The 21404-nt window shown below is 40.2% G+C and overlaps 1 protein-coding gene across 2 annotated transcripts in view; it reads left to right on the top strand.

Annotated features, from left to right (window-relative positions):
- The window catches only part of ROR1 (ROR family WNT receptor 1), a 284327-nt gene that overhangs the window by 81265 nt on the left and 181658 nt on the right, over positions 1–21404 (top strand). The window contains exon 1 of one of the 2 annotated variants that reach the window (XM_084852305.1): positions 3413–3481. The exons of the other annotated variant lie outside the window; for it this stretch is intronic. Within the exon in view, the coding sequence (XP_084708431.1) occupies positions 3424–3481 (58 nt within the window). The 5' untranslated portion in view covers positions 3413–3423. Of the gene's footprint in view, positions 1–3412; positions 3482–21404 lie in introns of those variants that run through there. 2 annotated transcript variants of the gene reach the window in all.

Genomic DNA, 21404 nt, shown 5'->3' with positions numbered 1-21404 from the left:
CATGCTGAACACCTGTGTGTTTAAATCATTATGCCCAAATGATTTAAAACTGCCCATAATTATTTCTATCATATTCATATTTATTTCATTTGCCAGCATTAAAAGTAAACTCACATTTAACTTTTTGGGGTTCAGATATTGCTTGCAATGCCATATGATTTCATTTAGCCAGTGTGGTGTAGAAGTCTGAGTGCTGGACTGGGATTTGGGAGCTCTGGGATCCAGTCCCCACATGGCCATGCAGCTCACTGGGTGACTTTGGGCCAGTCACTAACTCTCAGCCTAACCTACCTCACAGGGTTGTTGTGAGAATAAAATGGAGATGAAGGGGACCATGTAAGCTGCCTTGGGTTCCTCGCAAGAGAAAAAAAAAGAGCGATATAAATGCAATAATAAATAAATAGACTGTCCTTCATGGCCGAGACCCATGTTTTCATTTTGTCAAATGGCAAATCAAAGGGATGCTTCACATGAGGTGTTTTAGAGAATAAACATTAGAAACACTTGGCACATTTCCCACCTAAACTAGGCATGTGCTATGACTACACACAGCAGGTTTACATAACCTTTCCCAACCTGAGGTCCCAGATGGTGTTGGACTACAATTCTCATAATCCCCAGCCAGCAGTCCTAATGGTTGGGAATAATGGGAATTGTAATAAAAAATATCTAAGGACCCCAGGTTGGGAAAAGGTGTAAACAGTAAGTTTCTTGGCTGAAGACAGAACATTCTGAAGGGGTCACACTTTGAGACTTCCAGGCAGCCCAAGACTGGTACATTACCTACTGAGTAAAGATGTGAAGGGCCAAACACTCCCCCCCCTTACACACACACACACACACACACACAAGCACACACAATTTCGGGGGGGGGGAGTTTTCCAGCATTTTTTCCCAGGGACCTTTTTGTCCCCTGCCCCTGAAATGAGAAAAAAAGAACAATTTTGGATTATGAAATATTTTCTTTGAGAAAAGCTGTAACTTCTGTAAAACCTTGATAATGTGTATGTAGAGTTTTTTATCCAGGTATCCAGCAAGAGAGATCGTACATGTGAGCACATGCAATTTTCTTGCTGTATTGAGAGAGATGTACATTTAGATTGAGTACAGATATGCATCCTAACATAAGATGTCTAGTGCAAACCCCATGCATACTGAATGGTGTGGATGGAGATGCAGTTTCACGCCCACCTTTCTGTGTAGAATATGAAACTAAATTCCCCCCTACACAGAGAGAGAGAGAGAGTTTTCCTTCATTGTTAAGCTCTGAATATTCAAAAGCATTTGTTTTGAAAGCTGTATGTAAATGGGGTATATTTTTGTCATAACGTGGGTGTTGTCTGGGGAGAGAAGGAGGTGGCCAGGGGGAATCCGTGGTATGGATTCTGAGGCTTGGTGTTCTGGAAGTTCCCCACCCCTTGCCTAGTGAACAGAACAAATCTTTTATCCCAAAGTAATCAAAAGACGAATGAAGCGATAACTATGGAAGTGTACTTAATTATCAATGGAAACACTTTATAATCATAAAGATGTGAAACTTCTATACCAGTGGTCATCAGCTAGAATCTCATTGCCAAATCTAGTCCATGGTGACCACTGCCTTGCTTGCCCATAAATTATTACTATTACTACCTACTATGTCCTCAGAGCAGTCAAGAAACAAAGACCCATTCAGCAATATGCATAACTATTCCAGGGGAAAGGGAACTAGAGGAAATTAAGACATGTGGGTGGCTGGGACAACTGTGTTCACGCATAACCAGGGGTTCATAAATTTTGGCAAAGCCAAAAATTGTGGTCATAAAGACTCAGCCCCCTTTTTCTTGCCAAAGTTCATAAAGACTCATCCCCCTTTTTCTTGGTAGAGTCCTATGCTTGTTTTCTTGAGGCTGACTTTTAGAAATGCTGATGAATATCTACAAATACAACTGTGCTGTGTGACGCTTACCAACCAATAACTTCCCCTGGAGCGCAAAAGTTCGAGAGTAGAAATTTTTGTGCCAGTGGGAATCAGTAACAACTGGAGCTACTGTTGCTACTCATTATGAGAAGATCTCATTCTGAAGGAATACCCTTCCTTGTACCAGCCTGCCTGTGCTCTGATACCTGTGGGGTAGGCCCGTCTCATTGTCTCATCACCATGGGAAGACCATCAAGTGGTGACATGAGATAGGGCCTTCTCTGTGATGGTGCCCCAATCTTACACCTGGTGCCAACCTTACTATCATTTCAGCATCACGCTAAGATATGTTTGTTCACACCAGCATTTATGACTGGTTAGCTCTGCTGTGGATTAATTAATTGATTACATTATTTATCAGAATTATATATATAACTATCTCTATGTTATAACTGTTATTCTGTTGTTGAATGTTTTAATGCTGTTTTACCCACCATGTTATTGGTTTTTAGTGAAAGTCAGTTTAAATGGAAATAATTGATAAATATTGGTGGCTTAGTGGTTAAGACGCTGAACTGCAGACTGGAAGGTCGGCAGGACAGCAGTTCAAGACCCGAGTGCTGCGTGACGGAGTGAGCTCCCATCTTCAGTCCCAGCTCCTGCCAACCTAGCAGTTCGAAAGCAAGAAATTGCAAGTAGATAAATAGGTACCGCTTCGGCGGGAAAGGTAACAGCATTCCATGCACCTCGGTGTTCAGTCATGCCAGCCACATGACCACAGAACCGTCTTCGGACAACGCTGGCTCTTCGGCTTAGAAATGGAGATGAGCACCACACCCTAGAGTCGGACACGACTGGTTGGGGACACCTTTACCTTTACCTTTAATTGATAAATAATTTATATTTAGCAGTCATACAGATCATGCAAGACATACCCTAAGCATAGTGAAGTGCCTCAGGAAGCTTTACTCAGTCACCTGGAATGAGCACGTGCACAATGTTGCTATAATCAATAGAATTTCTAAGATACTTTTATTGATTATCATACTAGTTCCCGTAACTTTTTATCATGTTTATTTATTTAAGTCACGCCCTGATCTTTTATTATCCTCATTTTAGAGCTTGTAATTTAATGTCTTGGCAAAGGCCATCCAGTAAGTTCAAGGCTGAGTAGGGACTTCAGCCCAGTTCAGGGTCCACGGTGTATCTATACTTCATACCTAGAAAGAACCGAGTCGTGGGCCTCAGGTGCTTTCCAGTTCCCTGCTTGGTGCAAACATTGATTTCCATGTCCATCATTGTAGGAGCTCTTTATTCTTAAATTTGGCATGTACCTGTAGAGTTCTTATCTCCTGGAAAAGCTGAGAACTGTGATCTCCTGAGGGAGTTTTGGTGCAACTTTCACCGTGATCGCAAGTACAGTGATTGCAGGTAGCGATGAGCTGTTGGTGCCTTTTAATTAAAAGGTCAGATGCGGGACTGAACACTTGGCCTGCTGCCATCCAGAGCAGTGCTGCTGAGAAATGAAAGTGAGATGCACTGGCACAAACGGCAGGTGTCTGCGTACGCAAATGCTGGCAGGTATATTTTCTGCTTCATAAAGGTTTAATTGCTGGTGTCTGACAATGATGTGGCATTTTCTCTTTGTCTTCAGTTGTCATGTGGATTGTTTTTTGCCTTGCCTAGTATTCTTGACCCAAGTTCAACAGAGGATAATGCTTGTTACTGTTTCTGTCCCTGCATCTCTCTCTCTCTCCCTCTCTCTCTCTCTCTCTCTCAAAAAGAAGCAGTTAACATATTCATAGAATCTGTCATCTTCCTTATTAGCATTGCCTTAATGGCTTGAGTAGGCTTGCTATGTATTTGTAGATTGGGATCCTAATGAACAGTTAGGACCACAAAAATGGACTGGTGAAAACTGACCGTGTAGCTTGCTAGCAACTGATAGGTTAGGCAAGGGTTGTTTGAACAAATCCTATTTCAGATGGCTTTAAAGAATGGAGGGAGGGGCTATTTTTGAACTGAGATGCAATATTTACTTGGATATTCATTTTGGAACAATATATTGATTTAAGCCTGGATAGGCATGATAACATGGTTCTAAATTAAAGCCAGTTGAAGAGAGGCATTTGCATCCATTGATAGTTGCAAAGCACTTGAAATTGCACAAATGCTTGGCTTCCAGAGCATTTGCCTTTTTTTTCCAAATGGTTTTAATAAGATAGCATATAGTGATTTGCACCTCTTGAGAGATGAAACTGTTATCAAAGAATGTTACTTGGCTCTGATATAAAAGAAACACTGGTGGGCCCAGTGCACAGCTTGGTCTCTGAGTTTTCACAGAAAAACTTGGTGTTTAATGCCTTTGTCTGTCTCCTAGCAGGCACGCATGTGGAAACTTTCTTTTTCAGAGAGAACAAAGGAAGGAAAGAAACATTTTGCACAAATTATGACTTGGTGAGCTGAAGCCATTAACTTGCTTTATTCTTTATGTGGTAATCAAAGGGCAAAGAAAACAAGTCATGACATGTATTCCTTCAGAGGTATTTAATGATAAGCAAATATGAATGTATGCGTTTTCTTCTTCCTTCCCTCCCCCCATCACCTGAACATAGGTGCTGTTGTACATGTCACTTGTGTAGTAGTGAGGTACTTGCTCCTGTATAACTGCTGTAGAAGTATCTGTGATTTGCTCTTATGACTTTATTATTTATATTATTTCTAAACATACGTAGATGGTACATGGAACTGATAATTAAATCTCAGTTCTACAACACAAAATGGAGAAGTGCAGGAAGTGAGCAGGACTGGAAAAATCACTTTTCTTCTTGTAAAACAGACTTCCTCAACCGGGTGCCCTCCAGATGTTTTGGAGTACAACTTCCATCATCACTGACCATTGGTTATGCTGGCTGGGGCTGATGGGAGTTGGGGAATGCTGTTATACAGGCTACTTGAATCCTGTCAAGCAGACTCATAACTGATACATAGTTGTGGATAGATGAGGGCTGATGAAAGCCCAAGGTGAGCGTATGTAGGTTGGACGTACCTTTGACCCCTTTCAAAACAGCCATGTGAATGGGTCTTTACATTTATCTGAAATGTTTAGAGATTAGAGGATCACAGTGTTTATATTCACTAAACTCCTTGCTAGATTAGGTCCAGATTGTGAAGCATTTGGCAAGGTATGACAGTAGATTTCAGTACAAAGAGGGAGGGGAGTTTTGATTCCAAATGGCATTTCTTGACAGTACTTGAAAACAGCTGATGGAGGGAGTGTTGCTTAAACGTGGTTACTTGGGCATTTATTTAAAAAGCACAGCAAATGCCATTTTAGATTTTATTAACAGAAACAATGAATCTAGTCATATAGCGGAAGATTCACAAGAAAGCCACAAATGCAGTGATTAGTTTGGAAGGCATGGCAAGGGAACAGTCACATTTGTACAGCTGAGAAGACCAAAAAAAAAAAGTATTAACATTGATATTTGAAAAAAGGGTATCTAAAAAGCTTTTGTAAAGCATAAATCAAACAACTGCTTCAGAGCTACTGCAAGAAAGGAAAGAAGCAATGGGTTCAAGTTGTGGCAAAGCTAATTTAGGTTGGATACTGTGGAAAATGTCCAAAATGTAAGAATCTTGGGACGCTTGCTAAGGGACAGTGTTCACACAACATGCTAACCCATTGTGGGTTGTTTGTTTGAACAACCAATGATGGATTAGTGTGTTGTATGAACTTGGACAGCTTTCTACAGTGTGGGTTGTTTTCTATAACCGTTGGTCTGTCCTGTGGGATGTTTTACCCACAATGGGTTGGCGTCTCATCCAAACCTGGACTGCAGTTTTATCATGGGTAATGACAATCGGCTACAGAGGCCAAAAAAGGCTGCTTGCAAGCGATCTCAATTCCTGGCCCAGCAACATTTTGCACTCTCCGTCCCGTCTTGGCAGTCTCCCTTCTCATGCTCCCTCACTTCTTTGCCATGTATACTTCTCTTGGCAGATGTGTTTAATCTGTGCCATGGCCTTGAGCAGGTATCTAGGTAGATCTAGCTGTGTCTGCACCTAGCAATCCTTGCACCCCCTGCATTCCTGAAGAACTTCTTGCAAGCGCAAATCCCTGCATTTAATTGTGGAATAAGGAGTGTATGTGTTAGTCACAGCATGTTGTTTAGAAATTTAGGAGGAATGTGCATATGAAGTTTCTTGACATTTGGCCAAGGTTTGGACACTTTAAATCCGCCCCCCTCCGTGTTTGGATGATCCCACGCAGCTCCTTTAAAAGTTATGAAAATCGTCCTTTTGGCACTGTATCTTGTGGAGAACCCTAATGGGGATGTGCATACTAAGTTTCAGGTCATTTGGTGAGGGGTCACAGGATGCGTATTCTGCTGCACAGGCTGCTGGGATATGTGCCTGAGTGGGCAGGAGGAGTAGGAGTAGGGAAGTGGGGAAGAGGGGGGAAGGAAGCCATACACTATGGGTTGTTCACCCAATCGCCTTTCAGGCACACCAACCACACACTGTGGGTTGTTGGCAAAACACCCACGGTGCGTAGCTAGTCACCCATTGTGGGTTAGCATGTCGTGCGAACGTGCCCAGTGTGTATGCCTATGCATTGTAGAATCACTGGAGGTTTTAAAAACTCAGGTGGATGAGCAACTGCCAATGAGGGCTTAGATCTACTGAATTTATCTAGTACAAGAATTGGATTAAATAATCCTTGAAGTCATTTCTTCAATGACTCTTTCGTGTGGACTTGCATGCCCAGTTAGTTTGAAACTGGAAGCAGAGCTGATTTGGATGTTCAAAACAAGTGGTTACTCAGTTCAGAGGTTCACAAGACGCAGGGATTCCAGATTTGTGAATAACATGATTCCACTGACTTTCAGTATTCTTTGTATTTGGGTGAGATCCATAGCCCTCTCCATACATTTCCTTTAAAAAAAAATACTTTTTATTCCATTTTTTATCTTTATAAATGAAATAAACAGTACCAACAACCTAATCATTATCTACAGTTTCCCAAAAGTACAGTATTCTTAGGAGGACACAGCAATAATGAAAAAGAGAAAACAAAAGAAAACAAAAGAAGGAGAAGGAAGAAGAAAGCAAGAAAGAAAATGAAAAAAATATTAAAAAGTTACTTAAAAGGATTAAATTTAAACTCCATTACACACAAACTTCAAATCCCATTCTACTTAAAAGTTATGCCTATAACATTGGCAATATTACAATTCAGTACTGCATAGGTAATCAACCTTACATTTCAATATCACATAATCAGTCTTATAGCAAGGAAGCAGGCCTACAATTCATTTCCAATAACCATATATTGCCCTTCAGTTAACATATCATAATAGAACTTAACAATTTAACCAGCCAAAAATATTACTAACCAAAGTCTCATAATAATGTTAGTAATAATAATAAAAAGGAAGGAAATTAAAAAGGATAAGTAATAATAACAAATCACTAATTTTTTTTACTGTTATATAATAATAAAGCTTAAAATCAACCTTACAACAATCACTAATGTATTTTGTACTAGATATATAAATGAGTGTGCACATTTCTATACACCCTCAGACAGTAGATTTAAGTACAGTATATCATATCCATTTTAAAGAGAAAGGATTTAAAAGAGAAAAAAAGAGAGAGAAAAAAGCCGGATATATATGAGCAATTATCTCTGGCCTAGCCTGGATCTTACAGACTAAACATAGCCAGTTGACAAAACATGTTTATAAATTCCAGTTCATGGGGCTGGAACAGAAGTCTCACGCATTTTTCCGATTAGCCACACCCCTGCCATTTCGTGATTTAGAAACTTCTTCATCCGACCTTCAGAAAAAATGCAAAATATTTTAAATATTTTAAATTATATTGTAAGTTCATTTGTTTTGCCAGGTTTTTAGTCTTGGTAAATTGCCTTCTTTTATCAGCAACTTCTTTGGTGTAATCTGGAAATAACATAACTTTATCTTGTTTTGATCCCCAAAAAAGATTTCCGCCCCCTCTTGCCAAACGCAGGATATAGTTTTTTGTGGAGATTCTTGCAAATTGGACTATAATCGTATAACCAGTCCCTTTGGCATTTGGCACATGGAATGCCTGCTCAATATCAAGTAAATAATCAGATGACACAGGGAGTATCTCATGCAGAAGTTTATCTACAAAAGTAGACAAATTTATATCAGTAGGTAGATTTTTGATACCAATAATACGTACATTTTCCCTGCGCGTGAAAGCCTCAAGTTGGGAGATTCTGACAGAGAAATTGTTATAAAAAGCTTGTGATGCAATCTCCTGCACTGCCACTCGATCTTGCAGCTTGTTAACCTTCGCCTCCATTTTTTGTCAAGAAGTGTTAATTAAGTCCACAGCCCCTTGCAGAGCGGTGATGGAATTTTGAATTGTATCCAGCCTCTTAGCCTGTTCAGCAAATTGCGAAGACAAAGTTTTCATCAGAGCAAGTAACTCCCCTGTATTTCCTTCGGTTCTCGGAGTCTTTGCCACGGGAGGTATGGGGGGGGTCAGCGGAGATCCTGCTCCTTTTTTCCTCCTTGATGTAGCCATCCTTCAAACAGATCTTGCAGGTCCTCAAATATTGTTGGTATTTCTTAGTCTATAAACACTAATAACTACATTTGGAACTTGTCAGCCCTGTGTGCTCCTAATTAGATAGGAGTTTCAAAACAACTTTGAACGATGTCTAAGCTCTGGCAGGGTACCTTGGAGATCAACCCTTCTGCTGTGTCGCAAAATAAGCTGCTCTTCCAAGATTTCATCCAGATGCTGCTCTTGCTCCCCCTTTTAATTCCAGAGGAAGATGAAAAGGTTTTTCAACCTTTTAAAAAGCTGTTTGAGATAGTGTCCTGCAGAGCCTCCACAGAACGCTGCCAGGGCGACATGGCTCCAACCGGAAGTCCCTCCATACATTTCCATAACATGTACACTGAATGTATAGAAGAGAAGAAGCATCACATCTTTTGAAAAGGACTTCTGTGTAGTACATGAATCTTGCACGATCACTTCCTAATTGTGCGGAGAACCTATACATGTATAGCAGTTAGATCAGAAGCAGGGCTAACAGGTATGATCCCTTCATATGTTCAGTGACTGCATAGAGGAACATCTGAAGAGGCCTCAGAGGTACTCGTTTTCCATGCTGTTAAAAACACGAGAAGCCACTTGTACATTTCCAAATCTTTGAGTCCTTCCTTTGTGTCCAACTCCTTTCCTTTCCATATTCCTTCTAATGTTCAAATTGGAACTTGCAGTTCTTGATCATGAATTTATCTTCTTATGATGACACCTCGCAGACACATTTCACCACAGTGAAATGAAAACACATTTTACCACATTACAGCACCTCAGGTTCATGAATAGCTACAGATCTTAAAATAAAAAAGAGTTCCCAAACATGAATGATTTTCCACTTCTTTTGAGCACCTGATTGTCCCTGACAAGACTCTCTGAAGTTCTGATGGTAGGTGCTCTACAAGAGTGATTCCCAAATCAACCTGTCTGACTGTTGGGCTGAGGGTATGTTTACTGGGAACAGTGAAGTTCAATGTTGGAAGTCATAATAGTTTCTGAATCAAAGAAAGGAATGCATAAAAGCAAAATTCAACTAGTAGATCCTTATAGTAAATGGCAACCCTTGTGATTTGCATCGACAGGGATGATTCATAGTAAGAGAGGAGAAAAACGTTGGAAAGTGTTTTTATGAGCTATGGGTGTGTTCAGTGTTACATGCTCAAGGGTGTGTTTCAGCCTTAATGGAAAGAAATGAGGCAATGCTGGGATAAAGGGAATAATTGTATGTGCTCAAGAAAAACTGCACCGCTCATCAAAAGAAAATAAGCAATGGCATAAAAACGGGATGAAATTCTAATTCCTGAGAAGTCGGTGGCCGAACTCTTAGGTTCTTACACAGCTCTGTAAGAACCATGACTCTGGCATGGAATTTTTCAGGGTATGAAGGAATAGATTCCTATGGGAAAAAGCTGAAAGGTAGATATGGAGCACATTGGCTATGATTTTTATAGGCTGCCCCATGTGCTGCTCTGGAATATAGCAGATTTTTTTCCTCAGCCTGTGTATTCTTTCTGGCTTCCAGGAATTATCCAATTATGTGTCTGAGTTGCAAGCGGCATGTCTCACATCAATTCACATATTCAAATGATGGTGGGATGACAACGAGGGAAACTCAGGTTGTCTTGGCTAGTGTGTCCCAAATTTTAATCAGAATGGTATTTCCTCTTTCTGGAGGCCAAAGGTAACACCTGTGTTTTTCTTTGAGTGCCAGAAAAGACACTTGGCAGAATCTATTGTTTCTGAGAAACTGATGACTCCCCAGTTCAGAGGCAAAATGAATTAGAAAGTTCATCTGCATACATGGTCTTCAAAGGGTGCACAGAACGCCTTTGCAAACTATTTTGAACAAATTAAAGAGTGAGACCCCTGACAAAGCTAATAAGATGTCTGGTAAATTGCTTTGACAAAGCACCCAGCTCTTATTGGAGACCTGAGGGTTTGTAGTAAAGGTCAGGATGGGTTGGCATGACGCAATTTTTGAAGTATTTCTTAATCATCCTGCCTGATTTAATGTGTCAGGGACATGCCTTTCACTTCAAAGGATGTTCGCAATTTGAAATTTCACCATAGCTATAGATCCTTGAAATATATTTTGCAAGCTTTATCTTTTTTTAAAGTATCACAATTGAGTTTAAATGTTTCCCTTACTCTTTTACTGGTCTTGATTTTGACCATTAGTTAATAAATATTTATATCAGAGCAGAGAATATATCTTCAGAGATTTAATGATAGCAAGCTTCTTTTGACTGAATTCTGGAAACAACTTCTTATCTGGAAAATTATTCTAAATGCATTACAAGAGGCAGTGAATTAATCCCTTAGAAGAATGCCATCAGCTCACAAGTCACAATTTGTGATTAGTGAACTGAAAGGTTAATTTCACCAATTACTTGATTGATGCTCCAGTTCTATTTCATATTCTTCAAATTGGCAGATGTTGCTTCTTTTCCCTTTCATCCAAAAACAGGCAACTCTGCTATTCTGATCAGATCTGCTAACACAGCTCTTTTCTTTGATCACTGTTTGGAGTACATACATACAATGTCGGCCACTTCCTCCTTTGAGTTTATCTATATCAGTAAAGCCTGCAATTGCTCCGAATGGGTTTAGAAAAGTGTACTAAAGCCATATATATGCTTTACATATATGCTTTGTAAAATTTAAACTTATTTGTTCTGTTTATCTCATGACTTTTTGTTGTTGAACTTAAGCATTATCATCACCATCCTCTTTAGAGTAGTTCATACTTAAGCACTCAGACAGCATTTGGCATGCTTTCCATGACAAACTACATTGGTTTTTACTCCTGTGATAACATGAGAATGGAGGTAAATTTTATTTTTGTTGAATATAAATAATGCATTTTGGATTAAAACTTCTCTAGAGATCTTTTCAGATAAAGGATTGCAAGAAAGTTCTTTAAAGATAAAGAATGTCAAATTTCCTGTTTTAAACTCTAGCAAGCTTTTAAATTTAAAAGTATCAGCATTTTTATTTTTTATTGCACAAGAATAAGCCTTTTAAAGGTTTATTTACCACATTTTTCTAGTGGTGCTCCTCTTTCTATTGCTTGACTTGTGTGACAACTTTTGTTTTGCTCTGTGATTTCCAGACTGATTAAATTATTCTTGATTTGTAATGGTTTCATGCCACCCATCGTTTATACTAGGGAAATAATTTGACAGTGTTCCCATGCCGCTACCATTCCCTCTGGTATGCTGTGAATGGAAACTGCTTACTAAGGTAAAAACACAGGTACACATTTGAAGTGAAAGATCTTGTCTGGATAGATCATTATGTGTAAGGGCACTCTGTTTTGGCAGCACTAATTGCATGTACTTTTAGGAGGAAAGTAGCTGGAGGAGGGCAGGGAGAGGACTGAAATCACTTCTACAAGAGGCTTTTAATCTGCTGCATCTACTTTCGGTTTTGTCACAGAATTGAGATCTGAGCACTACACAAAAATAGCATTTCCTTTCATGCTTTTCTGCTACATAACCTCTAGGTAGCACAGTGGTATAGCAGAATAGTGCAATTACACAAGTGGAAAAAGCATTTTCTTTCACTTTCATAAATAATACTGCATTTTCTCTACCCTCAAAACTTGCTGAAAGTGCTGTTTAAAGACATAAATAAAACTGGAGGGTCACGATGTCAGCTAAAGAACCCATAAACAACCGTGAGTAGGGAATGACACGCACACAATAATTCCAGTTTTGTCAGCTCTGCTTTTGCTTAGGATCTGGTAGGAGCTGTGCTCATGAATCCCAATCAACCGGGATAACTGCGGTACAGGTTCTGGGAGCAATTTTTTCCCCTTGTGCAGCACCCTGCGCACAGGACTCAATTCAGCAAGGAAATCCATGCTTAGAAGTCTGCATCTATGCATTGATCACCCTCATCCTTGCTAGTTCAGGGTGATGGTGAATATTTTCTAGTAATACAGGTTTTAAAATTTGTACACTGAGCATCCTTGCTCTATTTAAAATGGAAAATATTTTTAGACAATGTTTTCATAGATCAGGTTTATAATATTGTTGGGGGTTTTACAGTAATTACGTTTCCTTTGGGCCTCTGGCTCCAAACCTCCTGCACTAATTGTGTGAGAGAAAATACTGTGGTAGCCTTGAAGAAGGATTGTTTTCTTATCTTGAAATAACTGTATGATAAACTTAATGTAGATTGCGAAGAACTAGTATGCAATCAGCCTGAGCATTGGCAACCCCTATATAAAATTGTCTGCTGTCCAAAATAATGAGATCAGCTTTAAAAGAGTGTGGCTTTTAAAAAGCTCTTTGTAATTTGCCATTTACTTCTCAGCCTTCAGGGCAGGCTTGTGTTGTATGTTCCAGGTTTGCTCTGAAACTGTGTGGGTTAGATATTAGCCTCTGTTTTAATTAAATCTGCACTTTTCACATAATCACATGGCTCCATAAAGTTGCATTTTTATATAAGTTGAACAAGGTAAGCATAAATTAGATGAGTAAAAATGAGACAACTAAAGTGGTATCATTTATTATTTGCAAAAAGGACCTATTTAAATTAGTCCTTGGTGGCAGGTTCACAGTGCAAATAAATAAATTGAAATTCACAAGTCTTTGTCTTGATTAATTGGCCTGAACCACATCTTTATTCAATTGTGTGTGTGTTTTTTTAAACCTGCCAGTTTAAAACCAGAGTTAAGGCTATCTCACATCAGCTCAAGCTCTATAAAGCTAGGAAACTGAACGTGGATGCCTTAACTGACATGCCCTGTGATCAGTGATGATCATGTGCAATGTCAGAAATTGTAGTTGCTTACAACTTACCCTCCATGTACCTACCCTTTTCCTTGGTCTTTCAGGCACAAATCCAGATGGGGAGGATGGTGTACCTGGGACCAGCAAAGATGCCCCACATTGTCCTGGTCCTGTATTGCCTTATGAAGCATCTGAGCTTACTGTTTTGCTTGAGGAATCCTCCTGTCAGTTGACCCATGCCAGTTTATTGTTTACATCAGCTGCTGGCAGGATAGGTTAAACAATGGGAAGGAACCCTCTTCTAGCAGTAACCTTAGATGCTTCATAAGGCAATGCAGGACCAGGACAAAGTGGGGCATCTTTGCTGACCAAGGAAAAGGTGGGTGCATGGAGGGTAAGTTGTAAGCAAGCACAATTTGTGACATTACACAGCATCATCACTGATCACAGGGCATGTGAGTTAAGGCATCAGCTTCCAATTTCCTGGCTTTGAGGAGCTTAAGCCAACATGAGATAGCCTTAACTCTGGTTTTAAACTGGCAGGGGTTTTTGATCATTAAATTTCTCTGGTTTTTGAAAATGAAATTATCATTATGGAGTTGGCAGTCCTACCCTCTCCCCAATGTATTTCCGTCTGCTTTCTTACGAGTTTACCTAAATGATAAATAGGATTATAAATAATTAAATAATGGTAATCATGATTTCATTTCAAGAATCTGAATTCTATAATCCCAGGGAGAACTTCCACAGACAGAGGAGGCTGCCCACTGCAGATAGTTGCCTTCCACATGAAGAAATGGGGAGGGAAGGGTGGAGCTAGCAAGCTCATTCCCGCTTCCCTTCCTCCTGTGTAGAGCTTACACATGATGAGAATGACTTACTAGGGCTAGATTCTCACAACCATCTTAATGAACATACATAGAGTGTGAACCACATTCAGTGTATCATATGATTATACCCCTAGTGTGAAACACGATCCTCGCATTTCCTTTTCCTTTACCATATAGAAAGTAAGAGGAAGGATTGGGGCCTTTGTGATGAATTTTTGCTTTCAGAAAGGTGGTGTAAGCCCCTGGATCCTTCTGCCCCCACCCCTGTGCATTTCATCCCCAGCTTCCAAATTCTCTGAGGGTCAAACTGCATGTTAGTTTAAAGCTCCTCGTCCTGTCACTGTTCCTCCTCCAGCAGCTGCTCCTGCTCGCAGTCCAGCATGGTGCTCTCCGGTGACCCCAGCTTCTAGAAGCTGGCCAAGTGGCACAAGGGCCATGCCAGCCAGATGGTCCTGTGGCAGCTCTTTGAGGCCAAAAAGGAGCGCTTTTGCAAGTTCAGCTTGACACTGAATAGTGAACATCTTGGTTGACTATTCCAAGAACCTTGTTACTGAAGAAGTGCTGCTGCTGCTGCTGCTGCTGCTGCTGCTGGAACTGGCAAAATCAAGGGACTTTGAAAAGGCTAGAGAGCAGATGTTCACAGGAGAAAAGATCAACTTGACTGAAAACCGTGCTGTGCTCCATATTGCTCTGCAGAATTGCTCAAATACTCCCATATTAGTTGAAGGCAAAGATGTATTCCTGGAAGTGAACAAAGTGTTGGAGAAGATGAAAAATTTCAGCCAGAAAGTTTGCAGAGGTGATTGGAAAGGTTACATCGGAAAAACCATCACTGATGTGGTCAACATTGGGATTGGTGGGTCGGACTTGGGATCCCTTATGGTGACTGAAGCTCTTAAGCCATATTCCAAGGAGGGCCCTGTGTATGGTTTGTATCCAACACTGAGGTTACTCACATGGCCAAAACACTGGCTGAGATAAATCTAGAGACAACACTCTTCATTGTTGCATCAAAGACTTGTACCACCTATGAAACGATCACTAATGCAGAAACTGCCAAAGAGTGGTTCCTTCATCCTGCTAAAGATACCTGTGCTGTAGCCAAGCACTTTGTTTGGGCTAATGGGTCTAAAGCTAAAGACTTTGGAATTGACACTCAGAACATGTTAAAGATATAGACATGTTAAAGACATGTGTTCTTTTTTATGCAAAAGTAAGCTAATGGGACCACATATGGATTAGTACCCTAGAGTGGTGAGTATGGGGCTTTTATCCTTAGCTCCATGCCTGGAATTTACCTTACAATTGGATGCCATTTTGGCAAAGTAAATTGAAGGCATGGGGGCCCTGATCCAGATTGGGATCACTGCAGGAGGAGCAGACCCAAAGCCTTAAAATCTCTGTATCCTCCTCCCCCACCTCCCAATGCTAGGGTACCAGTCTGCATAGTAATGTGTAGTCTCATGTTGTGAGTTCTCATTCATAACTAAAGGAGTAGGCATGGGACATAGAAGCCCTTTGTAATAGAATTCCAATAGAAAACACAGGAGTACTGGCAACATTCTAGCTTCAGAGTGAAAATTAACATGCCCTATATAACTTTGTCAGCAGTTGCTGCTGTAGGCTTTCAACTAAAGTAAAACCTTAATAACCTTTGTATTGCTTAATAACCTTTGAATTGCTGCTCAAAATTTCACCAAACCAATAAAAGACATACCTCTTCAACAAGCCAGAATAACGTACATCCGTAGTTTTCACCAATATTTGAAGGAAATATATGATATGCTGGGCTGCAGCTTGGAGAAAAAAGTATAAAAAGTCAATTTTCAGCACTTTTTAACTTGCTGTACCTGTGGCAATTTTTATAGGATTTATTTGAAATTTTGCACAATTGTAGATCTCATTGGGCAGATTATGAATGCCAAGTTTCAAGTTATTAGCTCAAGAGGTGTCATTTGTAAAAGCAGTAGAATTTTGAGGCATATAATGGTGGAGCCTTCTTTGTGTGACTCTCCTTAACTAAGGGTGCACTCCTGTGGCCCTTTAATTGTCTGGGCACAATCTCAATGAGCTGTTAGTACGAATATCTTTTTTTCTTTGTTTCATCATGTTGCATACACTGATGAAGGATTTGCCATATTTCCTTATGCAGTTCTAAGCACAGCAGGTTAATTCTTCCCTCTTGGGTTGCAGAAGCATTGCCTTGTTCTCCCTTACTATGAAAAGATGGCATTGAATTTAGGATCCTGTGCCCCCAGTCCTGCAGAGGAACACAGAGAAGTACAAACCTTGGAAAATCATGACCCAGAATGTTTGAGACTGCCTTTTTTTCACTCAGCACCCAGACAGTTATAGCACACTAGAGATGGACAGATATTTAACTTGTTGCTGGGTGGGTGAACTTTGAATTTCAGAGAAAAAAAAACAACAGTGGAGGTTGTATTTGTCTTACCTTCTCTACAATAGGAGCTGCCTGCCACTTGCTGCAAGTCATCCCATGCTTCTCTCATTGTAACTTAAAACTATGATTGTTACTAGAAATAAGAACTACAGCAACCTGGGAACAGTTAACAGTTACTTTCACTGAAAAGGTTTCAGGAAAGAGTCTTCCTGTGATCTAAGCCACAAGAAGGCATGAAGAGGCCAGAGGAGGAATCTGAGGGATCTTGGAAGGACCTCTGCAAGACTTTGTAGAGTTGCTGCTGGTTGAAGTCGATAGTGGATTAGCTGGAGAAGTAATGTGGTGTGGTATGAGGCACGTTCGTATGATACACCAGCTTCTCCCATCTACATCATGACATGGGAAGTTCCTTGTTAGCAGAAGCAGATGCAGTCACCATGGGCTTCATAATGATAGTGCCACTCACCCTTGCACTGGAAGGCTCCAAAGAACCATAAAACTAGTTTTGTGAAGAAATGGGCATGTGTGTTTTTTTCTCTCGGAACAGCCATCACCGCCCCGCCACATGGCAAGCAACCTACTTTTGAAAATGAAGGGAATTTCAAAGGGAATTTCAAAGCAGCTGTTTAAAGAAACAAGTCAAAAATTCCACTGGGTTGGCACAAGTCCTGTGAGTGAGCCTAAACAGCTTTTTGGATCCTGACTGGTTTGCTCTCAGATGAAGGATCGTATTTTAATCCAAGTATGGTTTGAAGCTGACAGTACCATAAATGGAATTTCAGGCCAGGATTCTGCAATCAGCCCAAAAACAGAGCCGCTGTTCAGTTTCTGGAGAACACATTTATTCCTGCTCCCAGTTTCTTGGGAGGAAGATATAGTACAAATCCTGACCAAGTTAAATATATTGTTAAACTGGCAGATTGCAGACTCCGGAAAGCAGAAGGCAAGCGTGACTGAGAATCCCACAGCAAACTCATGTCTAGGAGCTCTCGACCTTATTTGCAGTGCTTGCTGTTAACAAAATTATATATAAACACATATTTGGAATATTTCCATGTACCAAGAACACACACTAAAATTCATTTTCTAAGACATTTCTGGCAAATGTATTGTGTATTCATTGGGCTTATACTTAACGCATATCACAGTGACAGGCACAGAGACATCATCCTGTCAAATTTTGTAATATTTGTACTATACCGTATGGAGTTTATTTACTGCAAAAGTAATAATGTCAGATGGCCAAAAATGACATTCCTTGTTCAGAAATGGATTTGTCTTCTTTCATTCCCCAATATTTCCTCACAATATTTTGCTGTAGGAGCAAAAATATGTCTGAGGTCCATATTGAGATGATAAATGAAAATGTGATACTGCATGATTGCCCATAAGAAGCTGCCATATATACATTATTAGGATTGCCCATAATGTGTGCCTATGCTGATTTCCTGATTTCCAAATTAAAAAAAGAATTTCTGCTGAAATAAAGGATGTCTTTTTACATAACAATATATTATCATTGAACCTTCACTTGCCTTTCCTCTTCTATAAGAATGGTTGCTCACAGACTCTTGTATAGCGAGGCGTTAGAAAGACTCAATGGCTGGGAGGTAATGCGAAATAAATTCAGTTTAGAAACAAAAAAGATCATAAAATAAATAAAAGTATCCAAATCTGCCAGGCACTTTTCCATATCTAGGACTCTTATGCAGTATTAAGCACACTTGTAAACCACCCACAAAACATGAACAAAGGGTCTGGAATGTAGTGATTTTCTGTGGTTAAACTTTCTCTGCAAATTAGGACAAAGCAAGGGAGACAGGAGAAGGATGAGTTGTGGATCTAACCTGTTTTACTGCAATAAAAGAGAAACCTAAGGATTGACATATACTGGATAAATATAGGATTATTTACTGACAGCAAATAATAACAAACATGGTACAGTTAGTTTGAAAGAGTAAGACAGAAAGCATTGTATTTGGATGCACAGTGAGGGAAGTTGCATGGACAGACCGTCTATCAGGGCAAAGCAGTCTAGCCCTGCCTGTGTGTTCCATGTGTCCATCTCCCTTCCGGCTGCCCCCAGTCTTAAAACAATTTACAGTATAGCTTCCTTGATAATGCTTACAACTCGCAGCCACTCTTACCTGCTATCCGGTCAATGTTTAAGTTGAGTATGTGACAGGGATTTGGGGAAGTGTCCAGAAGAGCAGGAGAGAGAAACTTGTCTCATATTACAAAATGGCCTAATTTGTGAAAGTAGTACTTTTTCTGAAAAATAGAATAGTTTAAATATAGGTTTCTGTGAAGCATTTCCCACATGCCTTTACACTCTAAGGCAGTCTTCTCCAACCTAGTGCCCACCAGATGTGTTGGACTACATTTCCCAGCATCCTCCAGCCAGCCATGCAATATGTAGTTGAACATATTTGGAGGGCACCAGGTTGGGGAAGGCTGGTTTAGGAGATGGGAGTTCCAGGCGATATGTTGCCTCTTAGTTTAGAATTAGATGTGATGCCCAGCATGAGGTTGCTGCCAAAAATATCAGTTGTTCCCCCTTTTACTTAATGTTTAGGCACATTTTCCTATGTGGTTTCCCTGCAGCTTGTTGTTTCTTTCCCTGCCCCTCACCATTGGTAGCAGCGTGGTGGCAGCAAAACACCCAATGTGACAGTATCACAATGTGAAAAGTCTGCCTAAACATCGGGGAGGAGGAATCTGACACGCAGCTGCCGCCCTTTGTTGAACATCATGCTAGCTCCATCCTGATTTGTAGACTTATTATTTGTAGGTTAGTTCTTCATGTTCTCAATTCTTGTCACTCTCATGTTTTCCTTTCTCAAACGTGTACCAGGAGTTACTCAGTGGCAAAATCGGTTATGGCAGACAAGCGTCCCTGAAAGACTCCTTATCTACTTTTACTTCTCCCTGTAATATGCAGCCATAGGGGAGCTTAAGTATGACTAAACAGCTTACGCAATTCACATTGATGATGAGTCCCCAACATGTCACATTGCTTCACATGAACATAGGAACCTGCCTTGTCAGGTTCAGTCAGACCGTTGGTCCATCTAGCATATTACATGGAAAAACCTTCCTTGAGAAAAGATAAGGGAAATGGGGTTAGAGTGCTAAACTAGAACAGGCCCTCTTTTTCTGGTTAGCACTGCAGCATGAAACTAGCTGTGGAGGAATCTGCTGCCTGAACAAGTGCCATGATGAAATTACTTTATCATCCCATATGAGTGAAGGTTTTGTACTAGAGAGGCAATGAGAATGCGGCTGACAGTCCTTTGGGTTTTTAATGCTGGGTCAGCTATTTTCTAGGCTTCCTGTGCAATGTTTTTTCCAGACAACCTCAAAAGAGCTACGTTCATTTAAATGCTAGGAGGGAGAGGGTGGCCTGCTAATTCTTCAGAGAGGTGAAAAGGTGGCATGGAGGCATTTACTTGGGTTAAGGAAGACTACAGAGATAATGGCTACAATTTTGTACATTTAATTTATGTTGGAAGTTAGATTTTTTTAAGCTACTAAAGGCAGAAAATTCTTGAACTACATTGGATAAATATATGAAGGGTACTTCATAATTTTTTTCTTCTGCTACCTCCATTTTGGCCTCTTAGTGCTTGCAAAGGATCTTTCATCCTACATACATTAGTTCTTGTGGTTTTTCTTTTTTTCTCTGTGCCACAGAGACTGTCCCAACAAAAGATGGGACGCTGGGTATTTTGGGCTTTTGGCTTTTGGCAATTTCCTTTCGGTGAGGGTTTATGGATGGGATTTGTTTCACCACTGGAATCCAACTGATCATTTTGGCCAGGATTGAGGCCAGATTTGCTAGGGTTTTTTTTTAAACTTTTGCTCCATTGTACATAGCTTGTTTCACGTGCTTGATGATCTTCATTCTATAGACTGCTCAGTGTGCCTTCTTTGGCCCAGTTCTGTTTTGGCTTTATGGTCAAAGACATCCCTCAAGAACTGCAAGCAGTTGTCCTGGTTTGGATAAGAACCTTGCCTACTGAAGGGAAAGGAAGGAGTATGTATGCCTTGTTGTGCTCATTCCTGTTAAATAAATTTCTGCAAACTAAGATACCTGATCTGTACCACGTGGACCTAGCTTTGTTTCTGGGTGAATACATTAAATTTTGTTCATTCTTTTTATTTTCAAGAATGATTTTCTTATATCCTCTTTTTAACGTCTAGTAAACTACTGGAATCTGGTTGTTGATAGAAGACAGTATTTTCACATGGGGTTGGATCCAATGGTATGAATTCTCCCTTCCCCTTGCAGCCCCCTGGGCAACTCAACATCTGTTGCAGAGAGCTAGGAGATGCTCTGAAGCAGATGTTCAGGTGCTGTGAAAGGCTGCAAAGGGGAGGAGAGAGGGACAAAGCACTAGTGGTCTGCTAGCATGATACTGGTTTTAACCCATGAACTGAATCAAAACTTAGAAATGGTTACTTGCAACATTATCTTGTGTATTGCGCAACATGTGGTAGATGTGATTGTACCATAAAATATAGTCCACCCACCTACTTACCTCTGTTTTTGGCACACTAATCTGGATAGTGTAGAAAAATATCAAGTACAATTGAGAGTGGTGTTTTCTAAATAAAGGATATGTAGACATATATTTCTTTGGAAAATATAGTACAAAAGGACAGAGCAGCAAGCCTCTCAAAAAGCTGCCTGTTCCTTATGATATGCATTAGAAGCCTGTCTCTGGGTGCTTTCACCTTCAGAGGTTAGATAGGTGGCAATTGTGAAATATTTACACCAGAGACAGGCACCTCAAGCTTTTCTATTCCAGGTGAAGACAATGTTATTTTCATGCGCTTTTAATAGATAATTTATTTTTATTTCTGCTCCTGCTGCTGTTTGTATTGTTGCTTTGTGATTTGTTAATAATTTATTGTTTTAATGTTAGATG

The sequence above is a fragment of the Heloderma suspectum genome, chromosome 4, assembly GCF_057233095.1.
Source record: "Heloderma suspectum isolate Gila_16-S chromosome 4, 16-S_ref, whole genome shotgun sequence".
In the NCBI taxonomy this organism is placed as follows: domain Eukaryota; kingdom Metazoa; phylum Chordata; class Lepidosauria; order Squamata; family Helodermatidae; genus Heloderma; species Heloderma suspectum.
The sequence above is the reverse complement of the archived record's forward strand: the minus strand, read 5'-3'. Positions and strand labels throughout refer to the sequence as shown.